Genomic DNA, 14,953 nt, shown 5'->3' on the forward strand with positions numbered 1-14,953 from the left:
TAAACCAGAAGGGAATCCCCCCTGGATACGGATGAAAAAAGGAGGAGAAAGTGGCCGGATTGCAGTGGATCCTTTAGAACAGCGGCAAGGAAGGCAAGCAAAAACCAAGATGGCGTCGGAAGGTGGCAGTTTAACATGGGGCCCTGAACAACAAGAGTTCTTGAAATGCTGTGTGGAAGAGCTCAAAAAAGAAATGAAGAAAGAGCTGTTGGCCCTGATACTACAGGCGATCGAAGGGCTAAAGGAGGAACAAAAGACCCAGGAGCGGGAGCTTCGGGTCGTGAAGGCAAAGGCAGCCGAGAATGAGGACGACATACAGGGCCTGGTGGTGAAGACGGAGATGCATGAGGCACACCAGAAACGATGTGTGGAAAGGTTGGAGGCACTGGAGAACAACGCAAGGAGGAACAACCTGAGGATTCTTGGTCTTCCTGAAGGTGCGGAGGGAGCGGACGTCGGGGCATATGTGAGCACGATGCTGCACTCGTTAATGGGAGCAGAGGCCCCGGCGGGTCCGTTGGAGGTGGAGGGAGCATACCGAGTGATGGCGCGAGGACCGAGAGCAGGAGAAATTCTCAGAGCCATAGTGGTGAGATTCCTCCGTTTTAAGGATAGAAAAATGGTCCTTAGATGGGCAAAGAAAACTCGGAGCAGTAAATGGGAGAACGCGGTGATCCGCGTTTATCAAGACTGGAGCGAGAAGGAGGGCGAGCTTTAATCGGGCCAAGGCGGTGCTTCATAAAAAGAAGATAAAATTTGGAATGCTGCAACCGGCAAGACTGTGGGTCACATATCGAGGGAGGCACCACTACTTTGAGACGGCGGATGAAGCGTGGACTTTTATTGTGGAAGAAAAACTGGAATGAGCGGGTTATTAAAAAGAACGTTTGAACAAAGTGGTGGGGCGAATGTGGGAGGCGAAGAGGGGGGTTAAAAAGGGGGGAAAGAGGAGTTTTATGTACTAATCCTGCGATGTGGTAACTTTTCTCTCTTCCACAGGTGGTGAAGGGGAGAGGAGGGGAGGTGGAGGAGATGGGGCGTTGGCCATTGGGGGCGGGGCCAAGGGAGAAGCGCGGGCTTGGTTCCCGCGCTATGATAATCATGGCGGGAATAGAGAAGCAGGAAGGAGGGGGCGTCGCACGGTGCGAGCCGAGGTCACGGGGGGAAGCCGAGGTCGGACAGAGTTTGCTGACTTCTGGGAGCAACATGGGGGGAGTAATTACGCTAGCGGGGGATCTAGCGGGGGGGTGTGGGAGGGGGGAATTACTGGGTTGCTGCTGGTGAGAGGGGGGAGCTGGTATGGGAGGGGATGGGCGGGGGGGCACCGCCTGGGGGAGATACAGCTGCGTGGGAACCGGGTGAGGAGCTGGAAAAAGGGGATGGCTAATCGACAAGTGGGGGGGGTAGGAAGCCCCCCAACCCGGCTGATCACGTGGAACGTGAGAGGGCTGAACGGGCCGATAAAGAGGGCACGGGTACTCGCACACCTTAAGAAACTTAAGGCAGATGTGGTTATGTTACAGGAAACGCACCTGAAACTGATAGACCAGGTTAGGCTACGCAAAGGATGGGTGGGGCAGGTGTTCCATTCGGGGCTAGATGCGAAAAACAGGGGGGTGGCTATATTAGTGGGGAAGCGGGTAATGTTCGAGGCAAAGACTATAGTGGCGGATAACGGGGGCAGATACGTGATGGTGAGTGGCAAACTACAGGGGGAGACGGTGGTTTTGGTAAACGTATATGCCCCGAACTGGGATGATGCCAATTTTATGAGGCGGATGCTAGGACGCATTCCGGACCTAGAGATGGGAAAGCTGATAATGGGGGGAGATTTTAATACGGTGTTGGAACCAGGGCTGGATAGGTCGAAGTCCAGGACTGGAAGGAGGCCGGCAGCAGCCAAGGTACTTAAAGATTTTATGGAGCAGATGGGAGGTGTAGACCCGTGGAGATTTAGCAGACCTAGGAGTAAGGAGTTCTCCCTGTCCATTTTCTCCTATGTCCATAAAGTCTACTCGCGAATAGACTTTTTTGTGCTGGGAAGGGCGTTGATCCCGAAGGTGAGGGGAACGGAGTATACGGCTATAGCCATTTCGGATCACGCTCCACACTGGGTAGACTTGGAGATAGGGGAGGAAACAGGAGGGCGCCCACCCTGGAGAATGGACATGGGACTAATGGCAGATGAGGGTGTGTGTCTAAGGGTGAGGGGGTGCATTGAAAAGTACTTGGAACTCAATGATAATGGGGAGGTCCAGGTGGGAGTGGTCTGGGAGGCACTGAAGGCGGTGGTTAGAGGGGAGCTGATATCAATAAGGGCACATAAAGGGAAGCAGGAGAGTAAGGAACGGGAGCGGTTGCTGCAAGAACTTTTGAGGGTGGACAGACAATATGCGGAAGCACCGGAGGAGGGACTGTACAGGGAAAGGCAAAGGCTACATGTAGAATTTGACTTGCTGACTACGGGCACTGCAGAGGCACAATGGAGGAAGGCACAGGGTGTACAGTACAAATATGGGGAGAAGGCGAGCAGGTTGCTGGCACACCAATTGAGGAAAAGGGGAGCAGCGAGGGAAATAGGGGGAGTGAGGGATGAGGAAGGAGAGATGGAGCAGGGAGCGGAGAGAGTGAATGGAGTGTTCAAGACATTTTATAAAAAATTATATGAAGCTCAACCCCCGGATGGGAGGGAGAGAATGATGGGCTTTTTGGATCGGCTGGAATTTCCCAAGGTGGAAGAGCAGGAAAGGGTGGGACTGGGAGCACAGATCGAGGTAGAAGAAGTGATGAAAGGAATTAGGAGCATCCAGGCGGGAAAGGCCCCGGGACCGGATGGATTCCCAGTCGAATTCTATAGAAAATATGTGGACTTGCTCGCCCCGGTATTGACGAGGACCTTTAATGAGGCAAAGGAAAGGGGACAACTGCCCCCGACTATGTCTGAAGCACCGATATCGCTTCTCTTAAAGAAGGAAAAGGACCCGCTACAATGCGGGTCCTATGGACCTATTTCCCTCCTAAATGTAGATGCCAAGATCCTGGCCAAGGTAATGGCAATGAGAATAGAGGAATGTGTCCCGGGGGTGGTCCACGAGGACCAAACTGGGTTTGTGAAGGGGAGACAGCTGAACACGAATATACGGAGGCTGTTAGGGGTAATGATGATGCCCCCACCAGAGGGGGAAACGGAGATAGTAGTGGCGATGGATGCCGAGAAAGCATTTGATAGAGTGGAGTGGGATTATTTGTGGGAGGTGTTGAGGAGATTTGGTTTTGGAGAGGGGTATGTTAGATGGGTGCAGCTGTTGTATAGGGCCCCGATGGCGAGCGTGGTCACGAATGGATGGGGATCTGCATATTTTCGGCTCCATAGAGGGACAAGGCAGGGATGCCCTCTGTCCCCATTATTGTTTGCACTGGCGATTGAGCTCCTGGCGATAGCGTTGAGGGGTTCCAAGAAGTGGAGGGGAGTACTTAGAGGAGGAGAAGAACACCGGGTATCTTTGTATGCGGACGATTTGTTACTATATGTGGCAGACCCGGCGGAGGGGATGCCAGAAATAATGCGGATACTTGGGGAGTTTGGGGATTTTTCAGGGTATAAATTGAACATGGGGAAAAGTGAGTTGTTTGGTGCATCCAGGGGAGCAGAGTAGAGAAATAGAGGACCTTCCGTTGAGGAAGGTAACAAGGGACTTTCGTTACCTGGGGATCCAGATAGCCAAGAATTGGGGCACATTGCATAGGTTAAATTTAACGCGGTTGGTGGAACAAATGGAGGAGGATTTCAAGAGATGGGATATGGTATCCCTGTCACTGGCAGGGAGGGTGCAGGCGGTTAAGATGGTGGTCCTCCCGAGATTCCTCTTTGTGTTTCAGTGCCTCCCGGTGGTGATCACGAAGGCTTTTTTTAAAAGGATTGAAAAGAGCATCATGGGTTTTGTGTGGGCCGGGAAGACCCCGAGAGTGAGGAAGGGATTCTTACAGCGTAGCAGGGATAGGGGGGGGCTGGCACTACCGAGCCTAAGTGAGTATTATTGGGCCGCTAATATTTCAATGGTGAGTAAGTGGATGGGAGAGGAGGAGGGAGCGGCGTGGAAGAGATTAGAGAGGGCGTCCTGTAGGGGGACTAGCCTACAGGCTATGGTGACAGCCCCATTGCCGTTCTCACCGAGGAACTACACCACAAGCCCGGTGGTGGTGGCTACACTGAAGATTTGGGGACAGTGGAGACGGCATAGGAGAAAGACTGGAGCCTTGGGGGGGTCCCCGATAAGAAACAACCATAGGTTTGCCCCGGGGGGAATGGATGGGGGATATGGAATGTGGCAAAGAGCAGGAATAACGCAACTGAAAGATCTCTTTGTGGATGGGAAGTTCGCGAGTCTGGGAGCGCTGACCGAGAAATATGGGTTGCCCCAAGGGAATGCATTCAGGTATATGCAACTGAGGGCTTTTGCGAGGCAACAGGTGAGGGAATTCCCGCAGCTCCCGACACAAGAGGTGCAGGACAGAGTGATCTCAAAGACATGGGTGGGGGATGGTAAGGTGTCAGATATATATAGGGAAATGAGGGACGAAGGGGAGACTATGGTAGATGAACTAAAAGGGAAATGGGAAGAAGAGCTGGGGGCGGAGATCGAGGAGGGGCTGTGGGCAGATGCCCTAAGCAGGGTAAACTCGTCGTCCTCGTGCGCCAGGCTAAGCCTGATTCAGTTTAAGGTATTACACAGGGCGCATATGACTGGAGCACGGCTCAGTAAATTTTTTGGGGTGGAGGATAGGTGTGCGAGGTGCTCGAGAAGCCCAACGAATCATACCCATATGTTTTGGTCCTGCCCGGCACTACAGGGGTTTTGGAGGGGGGTGACAAAGGTGCTTTCAAAAGTAGTGGGGGTCCGGGTCGAACCAAGCTGGGGGTTGGCTATATTTGGGGTTGCACAAGAGCCGGGAGTGCAGGAGGCGAGAGAGGCCAATGTTTTGGCCTTTGCGTCCCTAGTAGCCCGGCGCAGGATATTGCTAATGTGGAAAGAAGCCAAGCCCCCGGGGGTGGAGACCTGGATAAATGACATGGCGGGGTTTATAAAGCTAGAGCGGATTAAGTTCGTTCTAAGGGGGTCGGCTCAAGGGTTCACCAGGCGGTGGCAACCGTTCGTCGAATACCTCGCAGAAAGATAGATGGAATGGAAAAAGAAGGCAGCAGCAGCAGCCCAGGATCGGGGGCGGGGGGGGGGGGGGAGGAACCAGAAGGACTCTCAGGGTTGTTAATATATACTGTATAGTATGTATAGGTCGTTGCTACAGATAATTATATATTGGACTGTTAAATTATATTTTTGGAGAGTGTTACTTGTGATAAGGCAGTTGCCAATTAGGGTTAGTTTTCATTTTTGTTATTTATTATTTATTCATTTTCTGTTTATAAAATAGGTCATTGTTATTTGTGTTGTTATAATATTGTGTAAAGGATGCACAATGTACTGTGTTGGTTGACCAAAAATTTTCAATAAAATATTTTTTTTTTAAAAAAGGAAGCACTTGTGTAGTGGAATTCCAGAACTCTCTCCTCCAAAAGATGTTGAAAGTGGACGTGAATTGAAAACTCCAAAACTAATAATGATAGATATTTGCGAGGTTATTAAAGTTGGGCAAATGGAGCTAAAATACACATTAGGCATAATCTATTGAATGACAGAACAAGCTTGAGGGGCTGAATGGCCTTCTTCTTTTGCGAAACACCTTGGGCGGGATTCTCTGACCCCCCCGCCGGGTGGGAGAATCGCCGTGCGAATCGTGCCACGCCTCCCCGACGCCAGGACGCGATTCTCCCACCCCTGTGAAAACGGCCGCGTGCAAATGGCGCAAATGGCCGTCGCGGCGATCCTCCGGTGGCGTCGCGATTCTCCGGCCCGGATGAGCCGAGCAGCCGTCCGAAAAAATCCGAGTCCCGCCGGCGCCATTCTAACATGCTCTGGGCTGACAGGGCCTCGGGGTTGAATGGTCCGGGGGCGGCATGTCGGGGGGGGAGGTGTCCAACCCCAGGGAGGCCCTCCCTAATGGCCTTGCCCGCGGACGGGGCCCACTTATCAGCAGGCCGGCCTCTCTGGCTGCGGACCTCTTTTCTTCCGCACCGGCTCCTGGATCTCTGCGCCATTTGGCAACGGGGCAGGCGCGGGCATGCGCTATTTGGCGCCGGCCCAATTGCGCATGCGCGGACCCCGCGATGCTGGTTCGATACCAGCGTGGGCAGCTCCAGCGCCGTGCTGGCCCCCCCCCAGGACCCGAGAATCGGGTCTTGGAACCGGTACCGGCCCTGGAATAAAGTACTCCTGTTTTGGCGCCGGCACTCTGGCACCGGTCAGAGAATCGCGGACCTTATATCTGTGTTCTCTGCCAATAGAATCAACTTCTACTTACTTACACTATTATAGCCCCTGATAATTCTGAACCTCTCTATTAAAAGTCTCCTTCGCTTTGTCTGTACTAAGGAGAACAATCCCAGTTTCTCTGATCTCTCCACATCTGGGGCGTCATTCTCCGACCCCCCGGCGGGTCGGAGAATGACCGTTGGCCGCCGTGAATCCCACCCCCGCCGAAGTCTCCGGTAACGGAGATTGGGCGGGGGCGGGAATCGGGCCGCGCCGGTTGGCGGGACCCCCCGCTCAATTCTCCGGCCCGAATGGGCCGAAGTCCCGCCCAGAAATTGCCTGTCCCGCCGGCGTAAATTAAACCTGGTATTTACCGGCGGGACAAGGCAGCGTGGGCGGGCTCCGGGGTCCTGGGGGGGGGGGGCGCGGGGCGATCTGACCCCGGGGGTGCCCCCACGGTGGCCTGGCCCGCGATCGGGGCCCACCGATCCGCGGGCGGGCCTGTGCCATGGGGGCACTCTTTCCCTTCTGCCTCCGCCATGGTGGAGGCCGTGGCGGAGGCGGAAGAGACTCTCCCCACTGCGCATGCACGGGAAACTTTCAGCAGCTGCTGACGCTCCTGCGCATGCGCCGCATTTCCGCGCCAGCTGGTGGGGCAACAAACGCCATTTCCGCCAGCTGGTGGGGCGGAAATCCCTCCGGCGCCGGCCTGGCCCCGACATTGAGGGGCTAGGCCGCCAAAGATGCGGAGCATTCCGCACCTTTGGGGCGGCGCGATGCCCGTCTGATTGGCGCCGATTTGGGCGCCAGTCAGCGGACATCGCGCCGTTGGGGGAGAATTTCGCCCCTGGACCGTAATTCTCTGAAATCTCGGTCAAGTGTTGACGCCGGTGTCAACGGGCCTCCAGGCCCAGTCATACTCTCCTTCCTCGGTTGCTAGCACGGTGCCAGAGTGCTGTGTGCTGCTCCGGCACCGAAAGCCAGCCCTACACGGCCGGTGCAGGTGTGCGCATGAGTGCCATGGCCGGGACGGGTCCACGCATGCGCGCCACGGCCTGCGCGCCACGGCTGCGCGGGTCCACACATGCGCGCCATGGCCGGCACGGGTCCACACATGCGCGCCATGGCTGTCTCTGCGATGGCCCTCAGGCAACATGGTGGAGCCCTACAGGAGCCCAACGCGGAGGATCGTAGGCCCCCCCCCGAATAAGCGCGCCCGTCGATCGGTTGGCCCCGATTGAAGGCCTAGCCACCGTGGAGGCCCCCCCCCGGAGTCGTCTCCAACCAACCCCCCCTCCCCACCAGGATGGCCCCCGTAGCCAGAACAGCGAGGTCCCGCCGGGTAGGACCACATGTGAACCACGCCGGCGGGTCTCTGCGGGCACCCGGCCCGTCAAGCGCGGAGAATCGCCGCAGGGGGCGGCTTTCAACAGTCCCCGACCGGCGTCGCGGCCACCGCGCTGGCGCGATTGGCACCAATTCTCCCGTCGCCGGAGAATCGGCGACCCGGCATCGGAGCGGCGTGGTGGTATTCGCACGCCCCCTGCCGATTCTCCGACCCAGCGCGGGTTCGGAGAATCCCATCCATGATTCCTGAGAAATTCATTTATGATTTTGTTACATTTCAGAAAGTAAGCAAAGAGCGCGGAATTCAGAATTTTGACCGCCCCGAACCTTCATCCTGGATACTAATCCCACTTTAAACTGGGAAAGATCCCAAGAAAATGTTTTACTCCCAAATGAACTGCACATCTTGGGTGAAATTCTCCGGTATCGGCGCGATGTCTGCTGACTGGTGCCCAAAATGGCGCAAATCAGTCGGGCATCGCGCCGCCCCAAAGGTGCGGAATGCTCCGCATCTTTGGGGGCCGAGCCCCAACCTTAAGGGGCTAGGCCCACGCCGGACAGATTTTCGCCCCGCCAGCTGGCGGAAAAGGCCTTTGGTGCACCGCCAGCTGGCGCGGAAATGACATCTCTGGGCGGCGCATGCGCGGGAGCGTCAACGGCCGCTGACGGCATTCACGCACATGCGCAGTGGAGGGAGTCTCTTCCGCCTCCGCCATGGTGGAGACCGTGGCGAAGGCGGAAGGGAAAGAGTGCTCCCACGGCACAGGCCCGCCCGCGGATCGATGGGCCCCGATCACGGGCCAGGCCCACTGTGGGGGCACCCCCCGGGGCCAGATCGCCCCGTGCCCCCCCCAGGACCCCGGAGCCCGCCAGCGCCGCCTTGTCCAGCCGGTAAGGTAGGTGGTTTAATTTACGCCGGCGGGACAGGCATTTTAGCGGCGGGACTTTGGCCCATCAGGGCCGGAGAATCGCGGGGGGGGGGCCCGCCAAACGGCGCGGCGCGATTCCCGCCCCCGCCGAATATCCGGTGGTGGAGAATTCGGCAACCGGCGGGGGCGGGATTCACGCCAGCCCCCGCCGATTCTCCGACCCGGCGGGGGGCCGGAGAATCTCGCCCCTTATTATCAATGCTTACAGTGCAGCATTTCCTCATTACTGCAGTTAAGTTGCATATAATGCTACCACAAGCACCAGCCAGAATGGAGATGATTTGGGTAATTCCCCCATCAATGGAAGACATGCTACTATAAATGATTAGAGTTGATTTTTACACACATCAGTTATACAGCCTAACTATTCCTACTCACTACATTTTGATGGTGAAATTCGTGCTATCGAATCATTCCCCACTGGTTCCGTTTTGTGAGAAAAATTATAAAGCTTTTACTTGAGGACTTTGCTGTCATTTCAACCACGAACTCTTTGTTGAATTCATAGATAATCTGTCCAAATAGACTTGATTTGCTGAATAAATAAATTGTTTGATAAAAAGTCTCCTGTTTTCCATGATTCCTGCTGTAGATTCTGCCCCACTTCCAACTCAATGGCTGGCACAATGTAACTCACAGTAGTGTCAATAGTCACTGTTAAATATTCATCCAGATTAAAGTATTGCTCACCCTTGCAACTTTGAGGCACTTAAAAGGCCCAGTTTCTTCAACGTTGCTCTGTTTGCGGCCAGTTGCACAGATGAATGGGCTACACGGGTGGAGTTTTGTCATGACATTCTGCCCCCTCAGTGCCCTGGCGCATGCTAAACAAACCACAGTTCTCTGCCTTGTGCTGGCATGAGTAATGTAATAACCCTAATGCAGAAATTAAAGAGAAAATAGGAGATTCATAGATGAGGTTTTCCACAGATACAACTGAGTCATTGGATGAGAAAGTAGGCATACATTAACACTGCAATGAAATTAATGTGAAAAGCCCCTAGTCGCCACATTCCAGCGCCCGTTGAAATGAAAATCACTTATTGTCACAAGTAGGCTTCAAATGAAGCTACTGTGAAAAGCCCGTAGTTGCCACATTCCGGCACCCGTTCGGGGAGGCTGGTATGGGAATTGAACCGTGCTGCTGGCCTGCCTTGGTCTGCTTTCAAAGCCAGCGATTTAGCCCTGTGCTAAACCAGCACAGGGCTAACCTGTTCAGAGGGAGAATTCAGAATGTCCAAATTACCTAACAGCACGTCTTTCGAGACTTGTGGGAGGAAACCGGAGCACCCGGAGGAAACCCACGCAGAGACAGGGAGAACGTGCAGACTCGCACAGACAGTGACCTAAGCCAGGAATCGAACCTGGGACCCTGGTGCTGTGAAGTCACAGTGCTAACCATTGTGCTACCACGCTCATTATGTGCACATAATTTTACAAAACATATAGAGCACTTAATGTCCCGGTCTCCAAATCACAAAAAAGACATTGGTATACTGGAGGAGATACAAAAAGATATGCCAGAATTATTTCAGAAGCCATAAAGACTGAATAGGCTGGGATTCTTTGTTCCAGAATTTTAAAATCATGAATTGATAGAAGTAAATGTTCCAATTGTAGAGGAATCCAAAATTAGGGGTCACAAATGTAAAATGGTCCAATAAGCAATTCAGGAGAAGCTACTTTACCCAGAGAGTGGTTAGAATATGGAACTCACTAACAAAAGTAGTTGAATGCATTAATGTATTTCAGGGAAAGTTACATAAAAATACTGGGGAGAAAGGAATTGAAGGATATACTGATAGAGTTAAATGAAGTAGCATTGGAGGAGTCTCATGTGGAATGTGCACAACAGCAAGGCCAGTTGGACCAGAAAACCTGTTCCTGTGCTGTTCAATTCTATGTAAATCCAAAATAACAGTAGTCTATGGTCCTGAAACTGGGAATGTTGCGGGTCATGGGAGGGGAGTCAGATACCCAACTATTTTCGGATGAAGGGTGGGGCAGTGGGTGATCCTCAACCTCAGTGTCCTTTTATGGAGGAAAGGGAATGGAGGCTCCTCCTGGCCTACAATCAGTGCTGTAAAAGCACTTGATTTCTCTCCCAAGATGTCCTCTCTGTCATGATATTCAAACACACACATCATGATGGACACACCAACAGACAAATCAGAACACACAACACCACAACCAATCACACACAAAGACAGGAACCATATAAAAGCACGAACACAACACCTGGTGGACAATAGGTCTGGGGACAAGGACACGGACACGACCTGTTTTAACATCACAAACAGGGAATCCCCACGTGCAGAGTATCAAGACAAAACTGGACATAGAAAGTTTAAATAAAATAGCGTTGTACCATATACAACTGTGTTGGCTCATCTGTGTGTCAGAATGCCCAACACCACATGGTACAGGAGTGGATCGATACCTGCCAACTAACCTGCCATTCTGGACATGGACCGCACCGACAAACCGCAGCCGTTGCAAGTCGCGGAGAACCTTGGTACCAATTGGAAGCTCTTCAGGCAGCGATTTGACCTGTACATCCGAGCCAACGAGAAACAGAGTGCCTCGGATGAAACGAAGATTGCACTGCTCCTCTTCTACGCAGGGCAGCACGCCCTCGACGTCTTCAACTCACTGATGTTCGAAGAAGGGGAAAACCAATCCAAGTATGACACGGTCATCCTCAAACTGGACCAGCACTTTAATGTTGAAGTGAATGAAAGTTTTGAAAGATACCTCTTTCAGCAACGCCTGCAAGGTAAGGAGGAGCTTTTTCAACCATTTTTGACGCACCTCCGAATTCTAGCGCAGTCCTGCGGTTACGGCAGCACCACAGAGTCCATGATCAGGGCCCAGATTGTTTTTGGCGTTGCCTCCAGTGGCCTACGCCAGCAGCTTCTTAAAATAAAAAGCCTCACCTTAGCGTCTGCTGTGGAAGCCTGTGTCCTCCACGAGAATGCAACCAGCCGTTTTGCCCGATTTCAGGCGTCCGAATCGGCAAGCCAGGCTGCCCACGACGCCGAACGCATCCAGGCCGTCGATTACTTCCCGACCCGCGGCCCCGACGAGAGCGGCCGCTTCCCGCGCTTTTCGCGGTCTCCCACGCTGGTGCGCGCCAAAAATAACGGCCACATCGAGGGACGCACTGCGAAGGCGCGCCCACCGCAAGATCGCACTGCGCATGCGCAGTGGCGCAACGAACGCCGTGACGTCATGACGTGCGGCAATTGTGGAGCTGTACACTTAAAAGGGCAATGTTCTGCTAAAAACGGACAGTGCCTCAGATGTGGCAAGATGGGCCACTATGCTGCCCACTGTCGTGCGGCTCAACCCATGGATCCTGCACATCCCCGACAATCTCGCAAACAAGTCAGGACCGTCCAGCCCACGCATCAAGACTTCCAGTTAAGTGATGCAGATGACCAGGATGCCTTCCGCGTTTCCGTCATCGATGTCAACAAGGTCAATGCCATCAATCCAGCCGATGAGTGGTGTGCCACCCTGACGGTCAACCGATCGCGCGTCACCTTCCGTCTGGACACCGGCGCATCCGCCAACCTGATTGCATATTCTGAATTCCAGGCCATGAAGGTCAAACCACCCATCACGCCATCCCGGCTCAAGATGGTTGATTATAACGGGAACGTCATCCCGTTCATAGGATCTTGCCAGCTACAGATAACTCACAAGACGCACACGGCCACACTCCCCTTCTAAGTTGTCGGCTCATCAAAAGACTCGTTACTGGGCGCACAGGCGTGTAAGGTCCTTCACCTGGTACAGCGCATTATGTCTCTCTCTCCAGATGAGATATCCGACTTCCCGGATGCTGAGTTCCACGCAAATCTCCATTCCCTCCTTGCTCATAACCAGGAGGTTTTTGAAGGCATGGGGACATTGCCATACACGTACAAGATTCGACTCAAACCGGACGCCATCCCTGTCGTTCACGCACCTCGCAGGGTTCCTGCGCCACTCAAAGACCGCCTCAAGTTGCAGCTGCAGGCTCTTCAGGACCAAGGGGTCCTAACCAGGGTCAAGGAGCCCACGCCATGGGTCAGCTCCATGGTCTGTGTAAAGAAGCCCTCCGGCGAGCTCCGCATATGTATAGATCCTAAAGATCTGAATAACAACATCATGCGGGAACACTATCCCATCCCGAAACGAGAGGAACTCACCAGCGTGATGGCGCAAGCCAAAATATTTACCAAATTAGATGCGTCCAAAGGATTTTGGCAGATCCAATTGGACCCGGCCAGCCGAAGGCTATGCACGTTCAACACCCCTTTTGGCAGATTCTGCTACAACCGGATGCCATTCGGCATCATTTCAGCATCTGAAGTTTTCCACCGCATTATGGAGCGGATGATGGAAGGCATCGAAGGGGTACGTGTATATGTGGACGATATCATCATTTGGTCCACCACTCCGCAGGAACACATGCATCGTCTACGACGCGTCTTCACCCGCATACGACAAAATGGCCTGCGTCTCAACCGCGTCAAGTGTGCCTTCGGCCAGACTGAGCTGAAGTTCCTCGGGGACCACATCTCACGATCAGGGGTCCGTCCCGATGCAGACAAAGTTAGCGCCATCACAGCCATGCCACGGCCGGCTGACAAGAAGGCTGTCCTAAGATTCTTGGGCATGGTCAACTTCCTTGGGAAGTTCATTCCCAACCTGGCTTCTCATACAACGAATATGCGCCATCTCGTAAAAAAATCAACAGAATTCCACTGGCAACAATCGCATCAGCTGGAATGGGAGGAGCTCAAGCACAAACTGGTCACGGCACCAGTGTTGGCGTTCTTTGACACGGCTCGCCCTACAAAGATCTCAACAGATGCCAGCCAATCTGGTATTGGAGCGGTACTCCTGCAAAAAGACAGCACGTCGTCATGGGCACCGGTTGCATATGCCTCACGAGCCATGACCCCTACCGAACAGCGCTACGCGCAAATAGAAAAAGAATGCTTGGGCTTGTTAACTGGACTAGACAAGTTCCACGACTATATGTATGGCCTGCCACGATTTACGGTTGAAACTGACCACCGCCCCCTGGTCAACATCATTAACAAAGACCTGAACGACATGACCCCTCGCCTCCAGCGCATCTTACTTAAACTCAGGAGGTATGATTTCGAACTGATCTACACTCCGGGGAAGGATCTCATCATGGCGGACACGCTCTCCCAAACAGTGAGCACACCACCAGATGCGGAGGGGTTCGTGCGTCAAATTGAGGCACACGTGACTCTGACAGCAGCAAATCTGCCAGCTGATGACCCAAGTCTGGCCCACATACGCGCAGAGACGGCGACTGACCCCCTTCTACAGCGAGTGATGCGCCACATGGCGGAATGGTGGCTCAAAGGGCAGTGCCCCCAGTTTTATAATGTGCGAGATGACCTTACCAACATAGACGGGGTCCTTATGAAATTAGACAGGATTGTTATTCCGCACAGCATGCGTCAGATGATTCTTAATCAACTACACGAAGGCCACTTGGGCGTCGAAAAATGCAGACGAAGGGCCCGAGAGGTGGTATATTGGCCGGGTATTAATGAAGACATAGCCAACATGGTGCTCAATTGCACAACCTGTCAGAGGTTTCAGCCGGCGCAACCTCCGGAGACGCTTCTACCACACGAGTTGGTGACGTCCCCCTGGGCGAAGGTGGGTGTTGACCTATTTCACGCGCTCGGCAGAGATTACATCATTATTATAGATTACTTCTCAAACTACCCGGAAGTCATGCCTCTACATGATCTGACGTCGTCCGCAGTCATTGGGGCCTGCAAGGAAACATTTGCTCGCCATGGCATTCCAAGGACTGTCATGTCAGACAATGGACCCTGTTTCGCCAGCCGTGAATGGTCGTCCTTTGCCGCAGCATATGGTTTCACTCATGTGACATCCAGCCCTCTACATCCACAGTCGAATGGGAAGGCAGAGAAGGGCGTCCACATTGCCAAGCGGCTCCTGTGCAAGGCGGCTGCTGCCAGGTCGGACTTCAACCTCGCCTTGCTGGCCTATCGATCGGCCCCGCTTTCCACGGGTCTCTCGCCAGCGCAGCTCCTAATGGGTCGCTCCCTCAGGACGATGGTACCATCCATCCTGGCACCAACAACGGACCATGAGACGGTTCTTCGTAACATGCAAATGCAGCGTGATCGCCAGAAAAGTCAGTACGGACCTGCCCCCCCGTCCTCCGGAGACAAAGTACGCGTCCATCAACCGTATGGTGGCTGGTCAGCACCGGCCAAAGTCCTCCGACGTGTGGCTCCCCGC

General features: G+C 53.8%; 1 protein-coding gene across 3 annotated transcripts in view; it reads right to left on the reverse strand.

Moving 5' to 3' along the window:
* The window catches only part of LOC140384491 (doublecortin domain-containing protein 1-like), an 871,034-nt gene that overhangs the window by 108,172 nt on the left and 747,909 nt on the right, over positions 1-14,953 (reverse strand). For all 3 annotated transcript variants that reach the window (XM_072466241.1, XM_072466242.1, XM_072466243.1), the window contains one exon: positions 9,335-9,520. In XM_072466241.1, the coding sequence (XP_072322342.1) occupies positions 9,335-9,520 (186 nt within the window). The remainder of the gene's footprint in view (positions 1-9,334; positions 9,521-14,953) is intronic.

Source organism: Scyliorhinus torazame, chromosome 10, assembly GCF_047496885.1.
Source record: "Scyliorhinus torazame isolate Kashiwa2021f chromosome 10, sScyTor2.1, whole genome shotgun sequence".
Lineage (NCBI taxonomy): Eukaryota > Metazoa > Chordata > Chondrichthyes > Carcharhiniformes > Scyliorhinidae > Scyliorhinus > Scyliorhinus torazame.